Source organism: Apus apus, chromosome 3 (genome assembly GCF_020740795.1).
Source record: "Apus apus isolate bApuApu2 chromosome 3, bApuApu2.pri.cur, whole genome shotgun sequence".
Lineage (NCBI taxonomy): Eukaryota > Metazoa > Chordata > Aves > Apodiformes > Apodidae > Apus > Apus apus.
Window position 1 is genome coordinate 41132607 of NC_067284.1, and position 26370 is coordinate 41158976.

General features: G+C 38.5%; 1 protein-coding gene across 13 annotated transcripts in view; it reads left to right on the plus strand.

Annotated features, from left to right (window-relative positions):
* FAM184A (family with sequence similarity 184 member A) overlaps positions 1-19753 on the plus strand; it is a 69731-nt gene extending 49978 nt beyond the window's left edge. For 3 of the 13 annotated variants that reach the window (XM_051614004.1, XM_051614005.1, XM_051614006.1), the window contains 10 exons: positions 2954-3166; positions 4328-4481; positions 4858-4985; positions 7187-7371; positions 7848-7994; positions 11588-11705; positions 12390-12494; positions 13368-13505; positions 16088-16290; positions 18014-19753. In XM_051614004.1, coding sequence (XP_051469964.1) covers positions 2954-3166; positions 4328-4481; positions 4858-4985; positions 7187-7371; positions 7848-7994; positions 11588-11705; positions 12390-12494; positions 13368-13505; positions 16088-16290; positions 18014-18095 — 1473 coding nt within the window. In that variant the 3' untranslated portion in view covers positions 18096-19753. Of the gene's footprint in view, positions 1-2953; positions 3167-4327; positions 4482-4857; positions 4986-7186; positions 7372-7847; positions 7995-11587; positions 11706-12389; positions 12495-13367; positions 13506-16087; positions 16291-18013 lie in introns of those variants that run through there. The other 10 variants (XM_051614007.1, XM_051614009.1, XM_051614012.1 and 7 more) reach the window with 8 other exon arrangements.
* Positions 19754-26370: the final 6617 nt, after the last annotated feature.

Consider the following 26370-nt stretch of genomic DNA (forward strand, 5'->3'; position numbering starts at 1 on the left):
GATTGACTCATTTCAGGCTGTGATTTTGCAGTCAGTTCAATCCAGTGGACGAGTGAACTGCTCTTGAGAAGGATATTCCTGATCTCTTCTAAAATGGCTTCCTGGCCAGATGTCAAATTTCTCTTGGTCACCTCAGTTAAAATGCTTTCTGCATTTCTGAGGAAATAAAAAAATAAATAGTTTGCCCTTGAACCCTGCTAAAAAAGTTTAAAAGTGATATAGTGAGAATTACCAGAATTTGGAGCAGGAGCCTAAGTGAAAGATGGATTTAACTTCCAGCCAAAAATACATTTTTTCGTATTTGGCTAAGATGCCATGGCTGACTCCATTTTAATGTTATAATGAAAGCTTTTTTAGAGTATGATGATAACATTTCCTGAGGTTCTACAGGACTGAGCAAGACTTCTGCTAGAATTGTACCTCCTGGTGGCCATGCAGAATGGGACTGGGCAATGGTAAGAAACCTGAGGGACAGAAACATGGTGAAAAGGACAAGTAAGAGTGGACAGATACAGTATCTCAGTGTTTCTGCCACAGGCACGAGGAGGAAGAAGATATGAGTGAAAATTGTGGGATTTTCTTCATACAAGATTTTTAAGCAGTAATTTGTGTATGGAGTTACTGTGCTAAGAATTGGACTGAGTAATCTCTTAAGACTATTCTGAGTGCACATTCCTATGATACTAAAATGAAGACAGAAAGAATAAAAACCACCACCCTCACAGTAAAGACTGTCTTCCCAGTATCTAACCTAAATCTCCCTTCTTTCAGTTTCAAGCTATTACCCCTCCCCCTATTGCTACATACCCTTGTAAAAAGTCCCCCCTCGACTTTCCTGTAGGCCCCCTTCAGGTACTGAAAGGCTGGTAAAAGGTAAAACCATAGAAACCACTATATAAAACTGAAGTTTAGTCCTATTTAAAATTATTTGATGCTGTTTTGATCTCCTCATCATAAAAATAAATAGTAGAAAAGGGGCAAAATTAGGAGAAAATTGTGATGATAGATATGAAATGGCTTCCATACAAGGAGTGACTCATTAAGCCAAAACTGTTTGGTATGGAAAAGGGTGTAAGGAGGGAAATGTGAAGATCTACGAAAACAGGAGTTAGAACAGAGTAAGAGAAAAAGGGAACCTCTTTTGACTCCTTTCTGTTACAAGTATTAGGAGGTCATCATGTCATATTGCCACATCTATCTGGAATTTTCCACAGGGTATTGTGGATGCTAAAAAGCTGTTATGGATTCAGATAGTGGTTGAATTTAATTAACATTTTTTTTCCATTAATTTGCCCCAAAATACCTCTCTTGGTTAAGAAAGATTGCTGGATGCTGGTAGACCAGATTCAAGATCCTTAACGTTATGCCGTGTTTTCCCTGAGCGAGCCATGTTGGTCATTTCTGGAGCCAGAACAGGAGATTAGACAAACCTTTTGTCTGACACTGTACAATATGTGTGTGGTATTTACATTTAATGCAAAAGGTTTTACATGTATATTGCAGGTTGCAGGATGTAGTATAGGCCTTCACTATTTCAGTTGTAGCCAGTCTGTTTCAGGGCTACCTAAAGTAAAATACTGTTGATAGCGTATACATGGAAGGTAGAGTATATATGCCCAGACACAAAGACCTAGTAAATTTGAAATGCAGTGAGCCATGCTAATTTCTTTCAAATTAATTTGCTTGTTTTGTTTTAGCGCTAGCTTTTTTCTTTCAAATCTGCTTAAGCTGTGCCCTTCTGAAAAAAAAGAACAACTAAACAACCTACATATTTGACAATTACGTTCATGCTGCAATTTGTCCATGGTATGCTGCTATTAATTTTTTGTTAATTGGTGGGGTTTAATTTTCTGTAAATTGATAAATTGATGTGCAATGTCATTACTTTGTCGTAATTAATTTTAAGATATGCTGAATCAAATGACACTATCAGACTTCCATTTACAATTGAGCTTTATGAAATGCTCTGAGGCTTGAAAGATGTCCTTACTGATTCAAATCCTTTGTTATATGGCAGTTGGTTTTTTTGCTTGCTTTGAGTCACTGTAGCAAAATTCTCTTTTGGTTATATCTTGTTTCTAGAATTGGAGAGTATCTCTCTCATGTTTGGCTCTAAAGGGAATAGAGCTTGAGTATTTTCAGTGTGAAAAGATTATATCTGATATAAAGAACAAAGTTAACATTATTATAAAAAAAAAAAAAGAGACTTTTTCAGGGAGCACAGTGTACTCTAATGTATTAAAAACCTTGTTGGGTGAAAAGTATAATTTGTAAAAACAGATATTTCTAAAAAACTGAGTATTTGTGACTCAGACTGCTTAGATCTTAGATCTTGAAAACCAGCCAGCAAAATCACTCATAATATTACTAAGCTAATAAAAAAAAAAGTGTGGGGGAGGAATCCATCAAGTGCAACATTTTATTTATGATGTAGAGTGGTATGCTACCATTTCTTTTTAAATGAGAAAACTACCTGTAAGGTAGGACTATATAATATCAAAAGATTAAAAAAATCAATCTATATGTCACAGGCTGTTCTCCCCTATCAATTGCAGGATTTTCCTTACAGAATTGACATGATGTTCCCCTGAAGAATACTGTATCTTAACAATCAAGTGCTTGATTTTAGACCTTGATAGTGTCATTTTTATTGCTCTTTATACAAAACCTAGAAGTAAATTTTGATAATTCGGCCATGAAAAATTGTGTTACAGGTAGCACTGTACTATAAACTGACAGATGTGGTAACCCCTATAAAACTATTAAAATGCCATTATTATATCTCTGAGATATAATATTAACAGCAAATTCAGTACATGGATGACATTGCTTGTCAGTCTTAGTTCACATTCTGGCTTTACAATTTCAAGAGTTTTCTTCTTTTGAATGTTATTTTCAGAGTTGATGTTAGTTTTAATGACTAGTGGATATTTGCTGTTCTGTTGTGGGTTAGATCTCCTTACTGAAGCAGAATCTGGAGATGCAGCTTTCCCAGTCTCAGAGCTCTTTGCAACAGCTACAAGCCCAGTTCAGTCAGGAGCGACAGAGGCTGACTCAGGAGATCCAGGAATTAGAAGAGGAGCATCAGCAAAGGCATAAGTCACTTCAGGAAGCCCATATCCTTGCCTTTCAAAACATGGAAGAAACAAAAGAGCAAGAACAAAAGGTGTGTTCATCTCGATGTTCTGTATTATGTACAGAATGTTGCCATATTAGCAATTGATATACACAGTGGAATTAGTAAAAAAATGTATCTGCATAACTGCTAAATTTTCTTTTCAGCTGGCGTCATATAGTAACATTTTTATCCAGTTAAATCTGATTAAGACATAATTAAATTTTTCTCTGATATTGGCATTTTTTTATGTCATCTAATATTGTGTAAAAGCCATTAGAAGCATAGCAGAAAATCATGATGAACAAATGCAGTATATGCATATAGAGAGAGTTAAAATTATTATCAACACACACACTTCTTTACAGTAGTTTGACATTGTTATCCATAACATGACATTCTAGTTTTTATTCGGAATAGGCTTCTCTGTATTTTGCATTATCGTTACCTAATGTTGCATGTGTTTTCTGCTATTTCCTATCAGTTGACTCCTTTTGTAAGGTGTTTTATGTTTTCATTATGTTAAAAATTTTATAAACTATGTTCTGCAACTTGCAAGATCATCTACGTGTCCAGAACACTCTCACATTCAAGGGACTTTTAAACCTTGATTAAACCAGCTTTAAAATTGGAATTTTGGCACTGCATGGCATTTAATAGCATCTGTGTCTTAAGGTTTTTCTTTAAATTCAGATCCAGAGTGTACCTTTGCAATCAATCTTCCCATTGTCTGTAGTTCACATCATAAACTGGACTTCGAGCATAAAAGGTGGATTCCTTGGGTTCAAAATGAAACTAGAAGATATGCACCAGGAACATTATACTTCATACGTTTAAGTAGGGAATCAACACGGGTGTCATTGGGGAGCAGAAATCACCAAGTATGTACACTAGAACCATCTAGGGATCTGCACCTTACCACCACTGCTTGATATTGTAAACATATCCAGAGATTGTTTTTTGGGTTTTTTTCTCTTTTCCAACTGTGAGCAGAATAGAGTTTTTGGGCACAGGTAATCTTGATGACCATCAGCCACTGATAAGGGAAAAATACAGTAGTAGGATAACTTAGAGAAGAAAATATGAGTCATATTAGTGCATTTTTAGTAATTTCTAGAGTATGCCAATGCCTGCTTTTTGTTTCCAGTTGTTTATTGTTTAATGTTTTATGAGTTCCCTAAGCTAAACAGAATAAACTTTATCAATTCATAGGAATTAGAAGAACGTTTACAACAGAAGCATTCAGAAGAACTTCAGGCACTGAAAGAAACACATAAACAAGCCATGGAAGGTTTCAAATTGGAGATGGAACAGGAACTTCAGACTCTACGATTTGAGCTGGAGGATGAAGGAAAAGCTATGTTAGGTATGGCGTTTCAAATTTACAAGTGGGTCCCAAACATTATTTCTACTCATGCGAATATATGTACATACACGTGTGTGTATTCTAACACTGTAGAGTATCTCAGAGTCATTCAGTGTTGGCCTAGTTGTTCCTCTTAAAATCAGTAAGGCCATACTGTGCCCTTTTGAAAAATCTCACCTGTAAGGTATTTTGGAGGGAGTAAGCAACCAAATTTCACGACAGAGAATGTTTCAGAAAGTAAGAGGAATAGAATGACAGGACAGTTGCTTAGACTATGTAAATAGTGTTTATGAGGTCAGCAGCAACGCTTGGGGGACCTGGACTGTTGTTGTTAATTAGTGTAAAACAAACTTTTCTTTTTGTTCATGGTGACTAGCTTCCTTGCGCTCTGAGCTAAATCATCAACACGCAGCAGCAATTGACCAGCTCAGGCACAACCATCAACAAGAACTGGTAGCTGCCAAAATGGAGCTTGAAAGAAGCATAGAACTCGGCAGACGACAGGTAGGAAGCATTGCTGACAACTGGCTGTAAAATTGCATAATCAGTATTTGCTTTCTTGTAGTTGGAGGCAAGAACCATTGTGAACAAATGTGTCATCTTTCAGAGTCAGCCAGCACCAGCAGATAATGCATCCCTACCAGTTTACTAAGCTTCCTTGCTTAACTACTTCTACCTTCAACAACCTTCAGTTGATGCCTAGTAAAGATTTCTGTATCAAGGTGGTTTCCTCTCAGAATTGTGCAACCATCTGAGAGCACATTTTCTTGCCATGGGAGAAAATTGCTAATTCTTGTGAAATTCTACTCATCTTCACCTGCTAGCAGGACTTACAGAAGAAAAAGCTGCTTCTTTCCAAAGCCTAAGTGATACAGTTGCTTAAAACCAAATTTTTACTTCAAAGTTAAGAGGTAGCTTAGTATCTTTTTCTTTTTTTCAGGAGCCAAACTGGAAAAGATAAATTAGCATTTAAATAATGTAAAGAAGGTGTAACAGCTTGCAGCTGTTTCCTAAAAAAAAACCCAAATGCAACCCACACCCAAACAAAAAAACACACCCCACATACAAAAACCAGTGTGGATTACCTTTGCATCAAACTGATTAATTCCCTTTTTCTTTCATTTTTCACTTTATGTGCAATCATTTTTTTCAAACAGTAATGAAAAAATTAAAGCTTGATGTCTACTGAAAGGAAGACAGACTCCTGGAAATAAGAGGATCAGAAAATTACTTCTTTATTTGCATATACAATAGGTTTTTTTTCAGGGTTGGTTTACTGATAGTCCTGCACCAAGGAGGTGGAGTGGTTTTAGAAATATATTAACAGAGGAAATGGGTTTAGCTGGATATAGCCTTTACACAGTAACAGAGACAGTCAAAGATGAGCCCTTTTTCTCCTTGCTGTTTTAAAAGTGTGAGCACTAGAGGCAAAGATGTGGTGCTGTCAGCAGTGAACAAAAGCATGCAGGATTTAGGAGGATATGGTTTCAGTCTTGTGTTCCTTAAGCCTAGAGGAGATGTCAGGAAAAAAAAAGTTTTAAATTACCAGAGCAAGTGTTTGTTCCAACCAAATGCCACGTACTTCTGGCCTCAGTGCTATGATCCGCTAAGCAAGAGCTTTAGAGCTTTAGTTGTACTGAGGGCAAAGCAATTGTGTTTCCCTGTTTTGGAATACACATCAGTTCACAGGATCAGAGCTGAAATAGATACAGAGATGCAAGATTATTATATTAGCTACTTTTTGAAATATTTAAATGTGTAGATATAAATTTTCCACTGCTTTTACTTATAACTTTAATACAGTCTTTCTGTAGGGAGGAGAGTTAATTTTAAAGGTCTGTTCTTAAAGATGTCCTATAAATTTGTGTGTTAGGGTATATTTGTATTTCCTGGATGCATGAAAACACAAAACACAAGTATGCATAAAATGACTTTTTTGTAACTGTGCAAATTATGTGGTCATTAATTACACTGAAACTGTAAGAAGTGGATTAGATGGAAATGGAAAACTCTGGAAAAGATTCATTTCATTACAGACTTCTTTGAAACTAAGGAGATTCATTACCAAAACCATTGGCCTAGGTTCCAGATGAGATTCCCAGATGTTAACTTCACTGGAATTTCTTATGCAAAAATAGTTTATTTAATTGATTTATTGGACACAATAAAAATATAATATAAACTATTTAGAATGTATTCTGCTGTGAGATATTTATGACCCTTGTATTTATATATAGCTAAGACAGGAGACTTCTGAATCATGGTGTTTGTTGGTGCAGGGCGTACATCTTGAGCTACTTTGTGCCGTTGTATGGGGCTGTAAATGGAAAAACAGTGTCTATATATCGTATCTTAAGAGGTAGAAAATGCTAAGTGCCACTCTCCTTGTTCTCAGCAGTCTCTGGGTTTTTGTTGTAAATGTGGGCAAAAGAAAGTTGTGGCGAGCTGCGCCCACTTTACCAGGCAATGACGATGACGGTTTTTAAATTTACTCGCAAACGGAAATTGTTACATAACTTTGATTTCTTTGTTTGTACTTGTACAAATTCAAACCTCAGTTTTAATTACAGTTTGTGTCAAAAGCTCAAAGAAATTGTCTATTGGATGGAAAATTGTAGTCAGCTGTTCTGTTCCAGAAGCAAGTATTGTGCTTCTGAGAGACAAGTCTATTTAAAATATTTTAGCTACTGCTACTTGTATCATAGGAGAAAGAATTTTTGTGCCGAATATCAGATCTACAAGATGAACTGAATCACCGAGACCATCATATAGCTGAACTGGACAAAGAGATTCTACATCTTCATGAAAATATAAGTGCATTGACTAAGGAATTAGAGTTTAAAGGGAAAGAAGTTCTTAGAATACGAAGTGAATCCAACCAACAGATCAGGTATGAGTTTTTCCACTCTAAACTCAAATGTTTTTATTAAGAAATTTTACTATTTGCAGCTTTTAATTTATCCTCTTAATCAAGTGATGCTATGTATCATTTTATCTTCTTTAGAATAAAGCTATGCCCATTACTAGTGAAGTTAGTGAATATTACCATACAGTTAATCTGCCTTTTAGTGATTAATTTTGGCATATTTCAGTAACAGTCCATTCAAGTGTTTGCTTTTGGTGTGGTTTTTTGTTTTTGTTTTTTTAGTTCATTATGTTTGTTTATTAAAAAAAAGCATTAAAGGAGATGCATTTTACATGAAATAAGCTAGAAGATTGGAGGACAAGTAAGTAGAGAGTTTTGATTAATTCCTTCTGTTGTCTGATATTGTGTAAAAACCATTAGAAACATGGCAGAAAATCATGATGAACAAATGAGTGTGATTTTAGAATAACTCTTTTTTTAACAAAAAATAAATTAAACAGGATGCATGAGCAAGATTTAAGCAAGAAACATGAGAAAGAGCTGGATGTCTTGACAGCAGATCACATCAGAGAGAAAGAAAGCATGCTGGCAGATTTTAATAAGACCCAAGAGCTGCTCAAGGAAATTAATTCGGCTTTACAAATTTCGTAAGTTTTGTTGCATTAAGAAAACTTGTATGTAGCTGCGTTTGAGTGAATAGTTTATTTTGGTGTCTGTGAGTTGCTGAAGACAATGCAGAGGTGCAGGTGTGCAAAAATATCAATCAAGTATAGAGCCTAATCTTGGAATTCTTTAGGCAACAAAGTTTTATAAGCTTTAGGGAAATTTAGTGACATAAATTGTTAGAGATTTGAGACCGAAAAATTTAAGCAGGAAAGATATTAAATCTGTGCAGTTCTTAGAAGAGTGGAGAAAACATTATTTCCAGTGTTTTTTCTCAAACTTTACTCCATCTTTTTTGAAAACACAAGCTTCTTCAACAAGTTTATAAACAGTACAATATTTGCTATTAAGGAATCTGGTTATAAAACATAAGTGATGCAAAAACTTCAGGTTTGCTAACATAAGGAAAATTAGTGTCTAAAATGGAATATTTGAGCATAACAATAACTGATTCTTAAAGCATCTCTGAGTGAAAATGCCACCTGGGGTTAGACCACCTCTGGGCAGAAGTGGTGTAGCAGTGTGTGTCGTCTTGCTGTTTTCCTGTCTTCCACATCCTTTGTACTTTATCTCTGTCTGTGATGTAACCATGTCACGGTTTGACTCAGGATCAGCAATTAAACCAGCAACAACAACGCTTTTGATCCCCTCCCCCTTCCACCCTGGTAGGGAAGGAGAGAAAGAATGAGGGAGAGAGACTCTCTGGTTTGCAACTCCCACGGCATCTCCTGAGCTGTGAACAGTCCTGAAATGTCCCAGAGCGCTGCAGAGCAGACAGGAGCTGAGGGGAGAGTTGTGAGGGTCAGGAATGCACGGGCCTAGGGATCAACAGTGATGGGTAGATGGAGTCCTCCCTGGATGCCAGCCATGGACAGAAGAGAAGGCAAGAAGAAGCAGGAAGGGGTTTGACTTCCATGATCCTTTATACCAAGTCTATCGTGTATAGATATGTACGGAATATCTCAGGCCAAATTTGCTGTCTGTCTAGTCCACGTCTCCCTATCGGAGGGTTGCAGGTACAACTCTTCTGCTCCTTTACTATTCTAAGCAGAGCAAAATGCCCTCGATGTCTTGGCAGTAACATAAACATTCTGGCATTATCAGTCCACTAGCTGGAAAACTTTCTGCTAATTAAGAGAGCTCACTGAAGGAAAACAAAAAAACACAACCAGTAAAAAGAAAATTGGCTTCATCCTGGCTCAAACCAGGACAAACCAACTTGGTCAGGTTTTTGCTGAGTATTCAGGGCTTCCCTAAACAAAACTGTCACTAATGGATTTGTTCTTGAAGGACAAAAGATTTATGGCAGAGAAAATTTGGTCTACAGATATGACAGAAAACTTTTTAAAGTAAACGTAAATTAAAAATTGACAATAAAGCCCCAAAGCATCTAATTTTTCATAATAAGCACTCAGAAATTATCTTCAAATACAATGGGTATAAAATTCTAGTTCTTATTCCCTTGTAATAGTCCACATGAACACCCCTGTGCACTGATAAGCTGGCAACTTGCCATTCAGTAAATTAGGTGTAAACTACCTCCTGTTTACTGCATTTATCTTGTACAAGAAACACACCTGTGAGCAGTCACCAGAATTGGGTTTTGAAACTATTTACCCTAGCTTCTTTTCCCATTAAGTTCATTTTTCACTGTCCTGAAATTTTCTAAGTTTAGTTAGTTCCCTGTTCCTATTTCTTGCCCAACTTAATGCTACAAAGAAGCAGTCACTGCCCTAAAGACAGCAAATGTTACCTAGGATGCCCTGACCTGGCCTTCAGTGTATTATCTCTCTCTACTTATAATGAAGCAAGGAGCTGTCAAAAGAGGAAACTGTTAAAAAAAACCCAAACAAACCCAAAAAAACCCAAATGAATCCCACAACAAGCAAACAAAACCAGAAGATTTTCATGCATCTATTTCTGGGTTTGGCCTCACCTAAAGCGTGGCCTTGTGACTGTTCCTGAAATTGAGAATCTATCTTACAGTAATTGGGAGTGGGTATCATTAATTAAACTGTACCACTAGAGTATTTAAATTCCATATTATTTGAAACAGAAAGAAAACAGTTCTCTCAAATATCTGAAAATAAAATGACAGCTGTGTGGAGCTACATACTCTGGGGGTCTGTGTGCAATAGCTTAAGCCAGCATAAAACATACACAGAAAAATTAAGCCAGCTGAGCATATTTCTGTTCTGCTGAGTCAAATGCCTTCTCTGCAAATAAAAACAGTCATGTTGTTTTATGTTCTATGTAAATACATTATATAATCTCCTCAAATTATGTACAGGTTTTTTGAAGGTTATAAATATAATTAAATATGAACAGTTTTTCAGGTGCAACTCAAAGTAAAAGTCACATAGCTGCTTCTGAAGGGGAAATATTTATCTCAAGTGAGAAGTTACATCTAGTTGCAGGTGTCTTGTGGAATATAAGTTTAAGCTGACTGAGACACCCTCAATTCTTAGTTTTTTTCTCAGGGTATATCTGGGATTTATTTTTTTTTATTTATTTTTTTAAGTTTGTTACAAGTCCTGAATCTGTTCTGAAATTTGGTTTACTAATCTACATGAGGGTTGAATATGTGAAACCAGTATCTTAGTAGTTTCCTTTGGAACAAATGTCTAGCATCATGAGTGTTATATCTATGTTTCCAAGAGGCACAGTCATTTGAAATTGTCGTGTCTTCAAAACTTGTTCTTTAAGAAGAAGCAAGGAGATTTTTGTGGTTACTTGTACAATTCCTCTCTCGGTTGGCTTATTTCACTTCTCTCCTTTAATGCTTTCTCACCAGGCATTTCAAATTTCCTCCTATTTTTTTTCAAATGTTTATCAATCGCTAACATTTCTCTTAATCCAGATATCCTAATATCCAAGTGTTATTGTCTTTCTTTTGCAGCACATTTATTTATTTCATCTCTAATGGTACTAAGTTGCTTTTGTGAAGAGGAGTTAGGTACCTATTAGTCTTCACTGTTCTTGGATATCTTTGTCCCAGTATGTTCCACATGAACTGAGGAAGATGGTGCCAGCCTTGTCTGTCTATCCAGTTTCTCCAGTATCACAAGCATGCATCTTTATTCAGAGTAGACACCTATAAGAACAATGATACTGTTTGTTTTCCTCATCAAGAAAATTAATTGCCAGTTTTATGAATTTTACGTTAATATTAAATATAATGCAAAGTAGTCCCTGTATTTTACATTAGTATCAATCTTAGCTGCGTCTTCTGTAATCCTACTGCCCATATTATGATTTTGAATGCCTTATTTTCAGTTTGACTTCCAAGAGGCCTTTTTTCAAATACCTAGTACTGCATGCACAAGAGGGATGTTTTTAGGATTTTGCCCAGATTATTAGTTACTGGAGCAAAACTTAGGTTATTGTTGGGTTGATTTTTTTTTTTTTTTAAACTAACTAAAGCTGAATGAAAACATAGGAATTAATTAAAGGGGACAAGAAAGTCATCTTCTGTTTTTACTCCCTGAACTCTCTTTTGTACTAATCAAGATGTGACTATTCTCTCATCATTTAACACTGGATCCAGCTAAAAGGGGTATTCTTCTTTCCTATAAAGTTTAGAAGAAATGGAGGAAAAATATAAAAACAGAGAATCAAGACCAGAAGACTTGCAGCTTATCTCAGAACTGAAAGACCTAATTGCAGAGCGGGACCAGCTCATAAAGAAATTGATTGTAAGACTTCCATGCTCTCTTGGTTTAATATCTTGACAAATATAAAAGTTAATTTAATACAAAATGTTTAAAATTTATTTAAATCCTGCTATTGTGTTATTCATACTCTTTCACACATTATTCCTGTAGTTCCAATGGTTCATAACAGTAAAACTAATGAGATACAGAGTTTTGTGCTATCAAACACAATACAAAAAATATTTCAGTATGACTTGGATGAGACATCCCCCATCTCCAACCCTGGAATAAGCTATGTAAGAAACAGTCTTTTCTCTGAGGTTTCTAAGACCAATTTCCTGATTCACTGAGTTTCCCAAGTGCAGTGTGCAACACCCCGATTCAGATTAGTCTGATTAGATCCTGATTCAGAGGCAAGAAGGAATGAGGAAATTTCAAGTTAGAGACCAGAAGTTAACTATATTGAGTCTTTCTCAGTGTATAATCCATTGGGCTATACTCACTCTCAGGAGCATAGAACTGCAACAGAACTGCATACATAGAAGCTTACTATTTACACATAATAATACATAAAACATGATACATAAAAATATGCAGTTTTTATAATTACCAGTTTACTTAGAAACATAAACATAAGTTTATTTGAGATAATTTTATAGGCAGATTTGGCCACTAACTGATTATAAAAATGCATAAAAAGAAGTTTCTATATGCTCTTCTTTTTAGGAGGACAAAAAGTTCTATCAGCTGGAGCTAGTTAACAGGGAGACTAACTACAACAAAATCTTTAATGCAAGCCCTAATGTTGGTGTTATTAATCCATTGGTGAAGGTATGTTCCATGGACTTCATTGCTAAAGTGAAGAAAAAGAAAGCAAAAGTTAGGATATAGTAAAAAGAAGAAATGTGTGTGTGTCTGTGCCTGCATGTATATATGTATCACTCCTGAAGTGTTCAAAACAAGGAACATAGTTTTCCATTTGTCTGTACTTATTTTTGTGTGGTTTGTTTCTTTTGTGTTGTTGAAAGGTCCACTGATATTGTCACCCTAGTTTGTTAGACGTGTGACATCAAAAACAGTTCCTTCTCACAAAGCTGCAAAATCAAAATAGAAAAGTGACAGAAAGGCACTAGAGGGCAGGACTGTAGCATATAACAGAGAACAATGACACCCATAGCCAACTCTGTGTTCATAGTTTTTCTTTGTTATTTTGGAAAGTTCAAGGACAATTTCATTTTTCATGTGGTGCTCGGGATGGAAAAGCATTAGAAAGATAGCGGGAGAGGGGACACTAAAGGAAGGAATACAAGCTAAAAAGGGAAGGAGTGTAAGAAGGGCATGGAATGAGTCTGAATTGAGAAAGACAGAGTAACACTGGAGAACTGGAGTGACAACCTAGGTATGGACTGTGGTGGCAGCGGGAGATAAGTCAGTCTCCAGCCTTCTGAGTTACTGTCACCTCCTACATGAGTGAGAACACTTCAGTAGCAACCTTTTCCAGATCGCTCCATCCTGCAGGATAGCAGCCAGTGAAGGCTACTGTAAGAGCAGGCATAGTAGCCTCCCTGTTACTTCAAAAGCCAGCAGCATTCCTTCAAGAGGAACAGGGACTGTGGTAGGGTATTTTAATCCTACTTCTTTTCACCACTTCAGGAGTAACTATCAGTCCTCTGACATTTCCTTCCTCCCTGTCATAACCCACAGGTTATTTCACCTGCATGGAAAGGGAAGAGATTTGTCCCAGCTGTAGAGGCGGAAGAACTTGGGAAGGTTCTGAAGCAAAGGGTAACCCAAGGGACACAACATGAGCAGCTCAGATGCCCGAGAGCTTCAGTGATCAAGGTTCAGGCTCCATTATTTAAAAGGAGGTCTGGCTCCACTATTGAGATCAGACCATGTAACTTAGCTAAGCCTTACCATAATTTCTCATCAGATCAGCATATTTCCCACTGCTGCACAAACTGCTGCAAATTGTCAATATTCTCCTGTGTTTCCAGGAGCCCAGCAGCTCTCACAAACTTATCTGTGGAAGTATAACTTTAATGCATAACTGCAAAAAAGAACCTATTTTGAGCCCAGTAGGGACAACATCAGGACTGCCAAATGCAATTTGTTTTTACATGGGAAAGCTTGTTTGAAAATTTTGGAAGTTTGAACAGGTTTATCCACAGGTTTAGCTACAGTGTTTAACACAGTTTTAATTGCAGCATATACATTTATAAAGATGTGACATGTAACCATTAAATATGTAAGCTTGTGTTTTGTGTGAAATCTGAAATGTTTGCAAAAAGTACTTAAACATCAGATTTCCATAGTGATAATTAATATATTTTTATAATACGCTTTTATCACTTGAAACTGTTTAGACTTTAAAACTGTCTTGTATGCCAGAACATCTTGATCTCTCATTTCATAAGTTGTGGACTACATTACTGTATTTTGTCACAGCATGTCCTGTGTTACTGGAGAATGACTTACAAAGAAACTTAAAGTCTCATTCTCTTTTATTTTTTGTAATAAAAAGAATCTATGCATTACTACAGGCTTTGCATATTAATGCAGACTTACAGCCATTGCAGTAAGTACTACAGCTTTGCTATTTTATGCAATGGATCTATTCAGTATTCCATTGTTACATCTGAAGTTTCTTAATACTTTGCATGAATTTCATGGAAACAATACACACAATTTTGTCTCTCCAAATTTGATTGCTTCAGAAGCATAGATTGTTTTATAGATAATAAGAAAGAAACGATAGTATTTTTCTAAGCACTTATGTGGAAAATGTACATTTTCCAGAAACACACCTAGGAGGCACACAAGTTTAACTACAGTGTTTAACACAGTTTTAATTACAGTGTATAGTACCTTGCAGAGGTATTTTACATACAGCTGGTTACTTTTACCAAACTATTTTTTCCACCATAATGCTATTTATTGCTGCTCCAACTACTACAGCAGTAGTAAAGTGTATCTTAGCATAACGATATTTCACTGTGATGCTTAACAAAGACTTTTTTTTCTATTACAGCTTTCTGTTAAGTTGTTGAGGGTTTTTTAATTGTATTTTGACAAACACATCCACCATTGTGGCTACAATTAGTAACATTTGCATCTGCCAACCCTCCAGAGGTCAGGTACTGAAATAAAAGCTTGCAGAGAGCTAAACAGAAGAAAGTACCCCCCTTGAATAGAGCAGCTCTTCTGTTTCAAGTGGAATTCTGCTGGAAAGTATTATATAGAAACAACATGACATTCCACTTGTCTTTCACTTGATGTAGTTCAAATCTGTGTAGTTCATAAGCCCCTAGGGGGTATTTCTTCCAGCTGCTTTGTTAGGGTTGCATATATGTAATTGAATGAAAGCATTTATTATATATTCGAATAATACATAATTCATTAGAATAAATTAATCAACTGACTCAAAAATCCTATTTTTTGAAATAAGGCTTTTAAAATATTAATATTTTATTGTGGCCATAGAATATATCATGGTAGTCAGAAAATACACGTGGCGTTCTGTCATACAGCTAATTTTAAAAAGCCATAGAATTATTTATGGCATCCTTCAACATTAAAATACCTATAAAAATAGAGAGGTTAAATACTGATTCCTTTGTATTATGTGTTATGGAGAGTAAAATAGTCATACAGAAATAAAATTCTTCACTAATTTGAGTCCCTTGAACTACTATCAGTAGGAGTATAGAAAGTATTAAGAAAAATGTTCAGTTGTGCCATCTGGTGTCTAGAAGAGGAAGCTGTAGGAGCATTAGAAGCCTGGCCTTTTCCTTCTGCAAAAAACTGAACTCCTATACAATAATATTTTTATCTTTAGCAGTATTTGCTGTAATGCTTGCTAACTGTGAGGGTGGAATTGCTTTAAAAGAAATCGAGCTGCTTTTCTAGGTTCCATGTTCCAGTTACCAAAACGTGCCTCAGTGATGGGGTGAAACCTGTTGGAGATGCTAACTTTTTTCACTATTGGAGTTTCCTGTAATGACTTTTGGCAGCAGAACTGCTTCACTGGTGTCAAGAAAAGACTGAAGAAAACATGAAAGGTTTAGCAGACTAAATGACAATTTTGTGGAAAACTTCCTATTGCCAATGTCTTAAACAGAAAAACTGGTATATTGGAAGATCTCATATAATATATTCATTGATTATTATACTAAGTCTTAATAACTTAATAATCTTGATCAGTAATTTTATTTTTCTGTGAAAACATGCAGTGTTCAGTTCTGGCCAAAGCAAAGAGTGAACTACAATTGGGGAAAAAAAAAAAAAAAGCCCAATCTGTCCCAGTTGCTCTCCTTCAATAAAAACAACCCCAAACCAGCCATCAATGCAGCTTCTAAATTTGCAAATTTCCTCATCTGTCCTTATGCGAGAAGCTTTCCTTATACTTGTTATTTTTAATGCAGCAAAAGAAGAAGAACGATAAATCAACAAACAGGTTTGTGAGTGTCCCCAATCTAAGTGCTCTGGAATCTAGCGGAGTGGTGGGCAATGGACATCCCAACCGCCTGGACCCCATTCCTAACTCACCCATCCACGATATTGAGTTCAACAGCAGCAAACCACTACCACAGCCAATGCCACCCAAAGAGCCCAAGACGTTTTTGAGGTGAGCACTGCCTCACCAATGTTTTTTTTTTCTTTTTCTTTTGGCTTAACTCAGGAAAATTTTGCGTTCCTATTGAGCTGAATCCCACTCGCTTTGTGAACCTTTCAGAGGTACAAGTACTCTATGGCATTTTTAATTTTTATATTTGTAACCTCTTTATAGTATTCCTTTTTATTGTAGACCTTGCTGAAATGTGAAGTATTCTCTCACTTTTTTGTAAGTCTTGAACTTTGAAAACCTCTTTAGATACTTTAACAGAATTCATGTGCTTCCAATTGTTTACATATATGAACAATTGTTTTAAACATTTGTGTTATTTAATGATTGTCGTTTAGGAACTGATACTAGCACAGTTTCTTTTATTTGGTATTAGTGATAATGGTTTTTATTTAAGAAAACTATTTTCTGTGCTACATGAATGTTTTGTGTTTCCCCTTTCCTCACAGACATTAAATGGTTTCATAGGTGTAACCTCACTACAGCAACAGGAAACATGCATCCTTGGGTGCTTAAGGCTGAGCTTCCAATAATCAAAACCAGCATTAAAGTCTCAAGTAATTCTCTCACAAATTAATATAGTGAATTGAGTAACTTAAAAATGGCATTTTAGAGGCAGGATTTTAATCTTTTGGATTAATGTACCTACATATTAAACAGACTGAAGTGCTGTACTCTGTTTAGTAGGTGCTGATCTCTTACCTCTAAATTTGCAACTTAAAAGCAATATGTAATGACCACAGTTGGTTGTTTAGTCTCACTCTTGGTTTCTTGTGAAAGACCACATACCTAGCAGCTACTAATTATCAAAGTAAACAAATACTAAAATATAAAATAGGCAGGGAAAACAGTCTCATTCAAAGAAAACAATTTTTAATTAAAAGATTGCTGTTGCTTATTTTTTCCTGTGCATGTGATGTGCATGAGTGTGCTCAGATACCTGTAACATGCATGTGCATGAACTTATAGACCGCGATGCTGGAGTTTCCATTCCAAGTTGGTTTGCACTCTGAATTATCCAGTAATACAGCAGGGATTATTTTCTTACTGATTTTTATTGAGAAAGGAAGTTAATTGTGTAATTAAATTTAAATTAGATTTAAATATTCTCTCTTGTTCATTTTGTGAGAATTTTAAGTGTTCAAGGGGGAAACAAATCTTGTTTGCAGTGCAGCAGTTTCTTTTTTCCTAGTATATTAGCATATTTTAAACGTGTGCATGAACAGCAATGCAAGTGATACGTGATCAGTGTTAAATATTGAAATAGTGTGTATTTTTGTTTAGTTGCCAACCAGTCTTTGTGAGCACGTCTACAAATATGATGCTTGCATCATATTTTTGAAAATTAACTTTACCGCAGGAAAAGGATGCTAAAAGAGGAGCTTCTACAGTCACGCTTTTCTAAGAAAACCTTTTTTATTCTTCCTGAAATCCTGCAGCTGTTGAGATTTTAAATAATGTTTTCCAAAATATTATTTGCCCACCCTCTCATGTGGCTTCTGAACTGACTTGTCCATGCTGCTGATGCTCTCCAATGAAGTGGATGATCACAGATTCTATAGGGAGATACTAAATCATGTCCTGAGGCACACTGATAATTAACCATGGGAAAAGACCGTACTCTTTACTGAATGTTCTCTGAGATTTCTTTTTTTTTCTCCTAACATTTGTACTTTTTGTGTAGCTGTGGGATAATAGTTTTGTCTTTTTCTTTCTGTGGATTTAGCCCTCCTCAGACTGATGCTTCACCAGAGGCTTCACAGGATCCACAGCGCCAGGAGTGGTTTGCCCGGTACTTCACGTTCTGAGAGATGATTTGTCTTTGTGGCACAGCGTGATGTGGACTGTTCATAAGAGCATGACCTTAAGTAAATCCTCATGTGAACAAGCTTTCCTGTAATTTGTCAAACACTGTGAATGAGAAAGTATTTGTCTTTCTGATTTGAAACTGCACTGTATTTCATGTTATATTTGTTGGAATCACTTGACATGGTACTATATAATGTGCGTAATTATAACTATTATTTTTATTTAAAATGGAAGAATCTTTAAACTTTGTAATTACTACATAATAAATTTTGGTAGAACAAACATAATGCTTTCCCCCTTTTTCCTATAAATGTGTTTTCTTTGATTTCAGGTAAGGCTTTTCCCCAAAAAATAATGTAATTGCATGGTTACTATAAATACAATTTAAACTGAAAACAGAAAAAGTGATACTACATTGCACTGTCTCTCCAATTTGGGCAGATGTTTAATGGGTCCCAGTTCTAATATGTGACTTGGTAGCAGTTTAAAAACTGTCTCTTTCTGACATTTAAAAGGAAGAACGTAATATAAATCAAACTAGTGTATCTGCTAGCCTTCAGAGCAGAGTAATTTTGACAAGAGGATTAAAAAAGCCACAGGCCAGGAGCTGTTCAATGAGGGGGGTCAACTCCTTACCTGTTGCTCATGAGATTTTGCCATCTGTTATAATCAACATTTTACCACTGAATTTAAGCAGAAACTGTTCCCATAAATTATGTATTTTTAATGAATATTCACAAAACCACGATTGAAACATTTAGAATACTGTACTAAGTATCTCTGCAGAAGTCAAGAATCTACATTTTGAGCATATAGTCCTGCTTTGGATAAAAGTCATGACTGAATTGAAAAACAAACTAACCCACCACCCAACTTTTTCCCTTTTACACATACTACAGATACAGATCTAAACTTTAATATAGCTAAGGGAAGGTAATTCAAGCCTTTTTCTTCTTCCTAAACTGATATATGAAAATGTGGTTTTTTTCAGCTAGTGAGCATGATTCTCCAATCTACACCTTTTATGATGCTGGTGTTGCTTGGGAAATTTGCTGCAGCATATAGGAAACTAGAGCATATTGTCTTTTTTATATTTTTTCATTCAAAGATTACCACAAAGTAACTCACACTGGTAGTCTCAGGGAGAAAATTGTCTCTTTGTTTTATGAATGTATTTTTAAGCTGAATCTCTTCTCTTTAAAAGCAGGAAACAATGTTTGAGTTATTTGAGTAAGGTTTTAGTTAGCATATACAATAGTCTTGAACTTTAGTATTTCATCTGAAGCCCTAACTACATCCTTTTTTTGCTACATGCACAAAGGTAATACCCAGATGAAGATACTTGCTAATAAGTTTTATATGTAGTATATGTATAAATGAAAAATTTGTATGTTTTCATATAAACAATATAAAATCTTCTAAATGAACATTTTAAAACTTCTATCTTATAATTCAGCTTGAAACCTCCACTGGAAGCTGTATTCTGGTGATGCTGCCATGGATTAAAGATATATACAGCAGATTTTCTGTAGCTGGTGGACTCAACTGTAGGTATATGCAACTTTTTAATTTTAGAAGAAAGCCATATTGGGCAAAATGTCAGATTTCTTGGCTGTTACCCAAAATAAAATACACTAGCTCATTTTGTTATAATGTACTGAAGTGAGTGTTGCGTATTCTTTCTTGCATGCTTTGCAAGGGCTAAGCCTTTTTCTGCCCCCCTCCACTTCATTTGTACATTCCTGTGTATGGAATTAATAACTGAACAATAATCCAAAGATTAAAATACCTGCATTTACTTCACCCATTCAGTAAAAAGTGTGCCCATTGGTTTTTACTAGTTGGCACTTGTCTTTTGGAAGGGAGAAAAAAGAAGGATTCAGTTACCATATCTGCCACAGCCAGCAGCTGTTCCACTCCTGAATCAATCTCTTAATAGAAAAAAAAAAAAACACAACAAAACAAGCCCAAAATCAAACAGAAGAAGCTAGGGAAAAAAATACTATTTTCTGCCAAATGTAACTCTAAAATGTATTTATAATTAAAAGCTAATATCTGGCATTTGGGATTAATACAGAAGCTTGTATTATCACAGTTCCTTTGTGTTCCTCCTCTTTGCAGTATCTGGTATTCTGGAAAAAGCTAAAAGTGCACATACTTATGAGCCCAGTTGTGCAGGGAGTTCTGCAAAGTCTCTGCTCACATGTGCATTATCAGATTTGCTTCTTCCTTTTGCATTTTTCACTTACTTCAGCATACGTGTACCAAATTTACCTGAGACTTCAGGGAAAATATCACTCCTATGAGAACTACTGGCAAGAAATTACATGGGTCACTATTACAGAATTTTTAACATTCTATGTTAGTCCAAATAAAATTTTCACTTCTGTTTTTCCCATGATCTCTTATTTTGGAAAAAAAAGCTTGGATTATTTTCTAACTGGTTTGAGTAGTTCTACATTTAACATGTACACATTTAATTGAAAATTAAATATCTTAGATTTGTAATTTTTTATCACTTTAAGAGTATGCATTATAAAGCTGAAGAATATAGAATATTTTGTCATTTTTGTTTGGGGTGGGTTTTTTTTAGGATCTACCTATAATCTCTTCTTCCAAAGTGTTTTCTGTAATGCTGCAAGAATCTTTTATTCTTAAAGCAGAATATCATTTTTTCACTCTTGATGTAGGTAGTCTTTTTGTGCTAAACTCTCCTGCTTTTTGAGACTAGAGAACTCTTTCCACAAAGGACCTCCTTTGATGAGTTGCACTTCAAAACTGACAGCAACAGTCTCTTATGGGGAAAATATTTCCATTTCTGTAACTGAACATGGAGAGATGCTGAGCAATAGTCCATGTTAAAGCTCTTGCCTTTCTGGTGTGGCAGCTGAAAAAACTGGGGTCCTTTCTTTTCATAGAATCCTAGAATGTTTTGAGTTGGGTAGGAAGGAACCTTAAAGATCATCTCATTCCAACCCCCCTGCACGGGTTGGGGCACCTCTCACTAGACCAGCTTGCTCAAAGCTCCATCCAACCTGGCCTTGAACACTTCCAGGGATAAGGCAGCTACAACTTCCCTGTGCAACCTATGCCAGTGTCTCACGCCCTTCATGGTAAAATATTTTTTTCTAATAGCCAATCTAAATGTACCCTCTTTCAGTTTAAAACTGTTTCCCCTTGTCCTGTCACTACAAGGCCTTCTAAAAAGTCCCTCCCCAGCTTTCCTGTAGTCCCTTCAGGTACTAGAAGGCCGCTAAAATGTCTCCCTGGAGCCTTCTCTTCTCCAGGCTGAACAGCCCCAACTGTCTCAGTCTGTCTTCATAGGAGAGGTAAATTGTTAACAAATACACTATCCCAGTAACTAGAAAATGCCAATATTACCTTCTGACTAATAGACATTCACTTCTTCCCCAGTTTTAATCTGAAACTATTTATTTAAAAGCTGTAGATTGTGAGGAATTGCTAATGAATATCAGGATACTTCATTCGTAATATTAGAAGTCAGGTCTGATCATGATATAAGAGCAATTACTTCCTTTTTTATGGTTTAAGTAATATGTGAATTTTGTTACATAAACCCTATGCTACCCACAGGCAAGTTTCACTAATTCTGCACTGAGAAAGTTACACCCCAGATTTTCCACCCTTGCTGTAATTTACTTCCCTTAGAAGATGACTGAGTCATATCACTTAAGAAAATCCTCTGCAGTCAACAGGCAGTTTCAAGGGTGAATCAGCCCACTTACCTCTGTTGATTACATAAAGACTGCAGAGCTCTAAACAACAAATGCAAGTGCCTCTTGCATGGTGTTGTTTTTGTGGGGTTTTTTTGTGTTGTTTTTTTTAACTAACATTTGCAAAAAATACAGCAGCTTTGAAAGATGCCAAGTGATTTTCCTTACAGAAGCTGTGTTGCTTTTTCATGGTATGTTCAATGTAGTTCAATGCAGTACTGTTACTATTCTTCACAGGCAAATGCTAAACCTTTTTTTTACTCTCATGAAGGCGCATCTCTAATTTGCAGTGTTGTTGTTTAGCTATTTTGGGTGTTGGGCATTTTATTCATTTTATTTATGTACTTATGCATTCCTTAGCAGTATCTTTAAGTTGAAATATGATTAATTTCCATGTGCAATTATATACAGAAATCAGCTTGCAGCAGAAATCAGCTTTTAAAGCTAATTTACTTGGCAGTGTATTTGGTCATATAAATAAACATCCATTTCTTTAGGCTACAGTAACTGGAAGTACCTATGGATAGCTCTGAGATCACGTAACAAAACCAAGCTGAAACAGAACTTTCGTGCTTTGGCATGACTGCTGAACTACATTTCTATTAATAATAGAACTTATTTGCTGGGCTCGGCATTGGGCTCTTTTACTGCACAACTCTGTTAACTTTTATAATTTTCAATCACATACACAATTGGGCCACCCAAGCTTTCTTGACTGTACAAATTGCACTGTGAGTTCCAAGGTTAAAGATGGGACCTACCAGGTGAACAACTGATCCACTCTGAAGTCCTGCACAGTCTTAAGGATGAGTTTGTAAATTGCCTGTCACTAAGGCAACTCAGTTATTTTCAGAGATAAGCATGCTGTAGAGGCCTGTTCACAATAAACATCTGGCTGAACACAGTAAGAAGCAGCTGCTGCCAGCAGCACTGATAGCAATGTTGCTAGGGAACAAGAAGAGCCAAGCTTAAGAAAATAAAAGCATCATTCAATATTGACTACCAAAATCTGGCTTCGTTATGACAGTGAGTACTCTTGGAAATTACCAGGCCTTCCACATTCAACCTGACAGACAAAAGTGAAAGTTTAGGGAGCAGCTGAGTCTTTAGCTGGGACTATCACTGTTCTCATCAGCATGATGGCTGGGCACAAAGGAGAGTCAGCACAGAACAGGCTGTGAACACCACAGGCAGCCACAATCAAGGGCTGGCAACAGACGTGTCTCAGGGCAGAGGCTGAAGCCCAAGTTTTACGGTCACGTGAACATTCAACCACATTCATGCTGCTCAGTCTAACCCTACCTCAGCTGTGGGATCCGTGAGGCCTGCTCATCACCCGTCCACCCATGCCAGCAGTGTCCCAGTGGGGTGTTGGAATGGGGCGTGTACCAGCTGCCCCAACCACAGCGTTAGCAGGTAGTTCTCATACCCTCCTGGGACATTTCCTAAGGGGTTAACCTAAGGGTTAAAAATTTTCCTCTTCATAACCCCCTGAAGCAGTCTTTTGTTGTAAACACTTTTTCCTTCAGATGAGGATCTAGGCAACATCTACAAATACCCCAGAGAAGTTTGTATTTGCAAACAGTGCAGGTCAGCTGAATGAAGTTCTAGCCACTGATTTAGCAGACAGGCCTCGTAGGCAGGAATCCTCTTCTGATAGCTTATGGAATAGCAATTCAGAGGAATGTGATTTGTGATTGATAGCAACCCAAGTTCCACCTAGAAACTTTTGTCCAAGCATCCCAAGACCCTTCCCTTCTCTGCTGGCCAAACATTCCTCAGTCAACTCATGAATAATGACATATTTGATAGAGTTAACAGGAGTGAAGCATCTGCTGTGGCTTTCTTATTCATTAAGATCATATTTAAATTTTGAGAGAAAACACGTTTAGTCATTCAAAATAAATTATTTTAGTATAATTAAGACAAATAAGACAGTTGCTTTACATTTTGAAGCCATACATCATACCTTGAAATTAAGGGATCTAAAAGATATCTTTTGTTTGAAAAGCATTTCTTTTCCTCTCCACCAATTCTACAAATTTGTATTAACATACAGATTCTGTACATTTCTTCTGATAACTTTTTCTTATAGAACTACTGGCACAGTTCTGGTATGTTGGTGATACACCTTTTGCTTAAGATCTTTTATTGCGTATTAATGACTTCTCATTAATACAAGCCAACAATGGGAGCTCCAGGGGCTGAGGAGTTCAATAAACAACTTTTAAGATCCTTCCAAAACTCTCAAGTTAAGGGGGCGTTAATTTATTTTCTGTGATATCATTAAGATATGAATGGATATATGAAAGACACTTGAATACACTGTCAGAGGAACTGAGAAAATACATACAGAAGACTGTCTACTTAGACTAAACTCCATGGGGGAAGAATTCACACATGCAGGCACAGCACTTGTTAGAATGCACACATGCTGCAAGGTAACTGGGAAGAAACAGCAGTACTGGACTGCAATTTCAATCCTTATGCCTGCAACTCAATTCTGAAGCAGAATTAACGATTTAAAAGATAACATGTTCCATACAGCTGAAGGATGTCACTGGGTTGTAATACACAGTCAAAGAACTTACCAATATGAAACCATTCAAAAAAACACACTAAATTCTGGGCAAAAGCTTTTGAGCCTCCAGCAAACTATTTTCTGGCTATATTAAAAATTAAATCCCTAAATCCCTCAGACTGCTATGATGTCCTCACGAAGAGAGGGGAATTGACACATTTAGACTTCATGGGATTTGTAAACCAGTGGGGGGGGGGGGGGTGGGTGTGGAGGGGCAGGAAGCAGCAGCAAATATGAGCTTCAGCTACCTTGGGGCTCCTCCTGGTACAGAGCATCCTTCTTTCCCCCCATGACTTGCAGTCCTCTCGTGTTGCATGCAGAAGCAGCGTCCCTTTGTAGCGGGGGCACAGTGACAGAGGCATTTAGGCAAACTAAAGCGTGCAGCACCATTAAAAACAAAATAAATCCGCTGGTGTATCTTCTGTTCAGGGGAGGCAGAGCAGCTGGTTCACCTCTGTACCCCGCTCACCCCAGCACTCAGCACTGGTGAGGCCTCACCCGGAGTACTGTGTGCAGCTCTGGGCCCGTCACTTCAAGAAGGATACTGAGGTGCTGGAGCAGGGCCAGAGGAGAGCAAGGAGGGTGGTGAAGGGACTAGAGGGAGCGTATTATAGGGAGAGGCTGAGGGAGCTGGGGTGGTTTAGCCTGGAGAGGACTCAGGGAGGACCTTATCACTCTCTACAACCACCTGAAGGGAGGTTGTTGTCAGGTGAGGGTCAGGCTCTTCTCCCAGGCAACTACAGGACAAGAGGGCATGGCCTGAAGCTGCGCCGGGGCGGGTTAGGTTGGGTATTAGTAAGCATTTCCTCACAGAGAGGGTGATCAGACATTGGAATGGACTGCCCAGGGAAGTGGTGGAGTCACCATCCGTGGATGTGTTTAAGGAAAGGCTGGATGCGGCACTTAGTGCCATGGTCTGGCTGATGTGGTGGTGTTGGTCATAGGTTGGACTTGATGATCTTAAAGGTCTTTTCAAGCCTCGGTGATTCTGTGAACCCACGCAGCGCCCTCTTCCACCCGCAGGGCAGCCGGGCCCGCCGCCCCTCACCCGCGCTGGGGGATACCGGTCCTCCCGCAGCCGCGGCGACCCCCCGGAAGCGGCGCCGGAGGACACCGGAGGACACCGGAGGACACCTACGCCGCCGGGCCCCGGCCGCCCGGGCTCGGGCTCTCCACCCCGCCGGCCCGCTCGGCGGCAGCCGGGCCCGGGCGTAGAGCGGAGCGGAGGGGGCGGAGACGGGGCCGCTTCTCCTGCCGGGTGAGGGAGCTGCGGCCGCTGCCTGCGTGCGGGGCGACGCGGCGGGAAACCGGCCGGCGGGAGCGGCGGCCCGCGCTGCAGGTACCGAGCGCCGGACGGGTACGCGGGCAGCCCCGCACACGCGCTCCGGCAAGGCCGCGGGTGCGGGAAACTCCCGCCGGCAGCGCCGTCCCGGGGCGGCGCCGTCCCGGGGCAGCGCTCCGCAGACAGGCAGGAAGCCGGGGCAGCGCACTGCAGGCCCGGCCCGGCCCATCCCGCCTCGCCGCGCAGCGCCCGCCCGCATTCAAACCTTGCCGCGCTGGCTGGGGCGGGGCGGCTGCCTCCCTGCCTCCCTCCCTCCCTCCCGCCGCGCTGCGGGGAGCCCCGCGCCTGGCGCCGCGCGGGGCGAGGCGGGACACGCCGCTGCCTCCTCCCCTCCTCCCCCGCCGAGCGGGCCAGCGGGCGGGCGGCCTTCCCGGCGTAGAGGAGAAGCGGCCGCTGCCCGCCAGCCCCGCCGCGGGGCGCCGGGAGCGGGGGCCCCGCCTCCCGCCGCTGCGGCGGCTGCCGGGGAGGCGGGCGGGGCGGGGCGGGGCGGGGCGGTCGGTTGGCGGGAGCGGCCCGGGCGGGGGAGCGGGCAGCGGGTCGGAGCGGCTGGTGAGGCGTGGAAACGAGGTGCTGTTCCCCAGCCCCGGCCTCCCGGCGCCCGCCTCCGCGATGGGCTT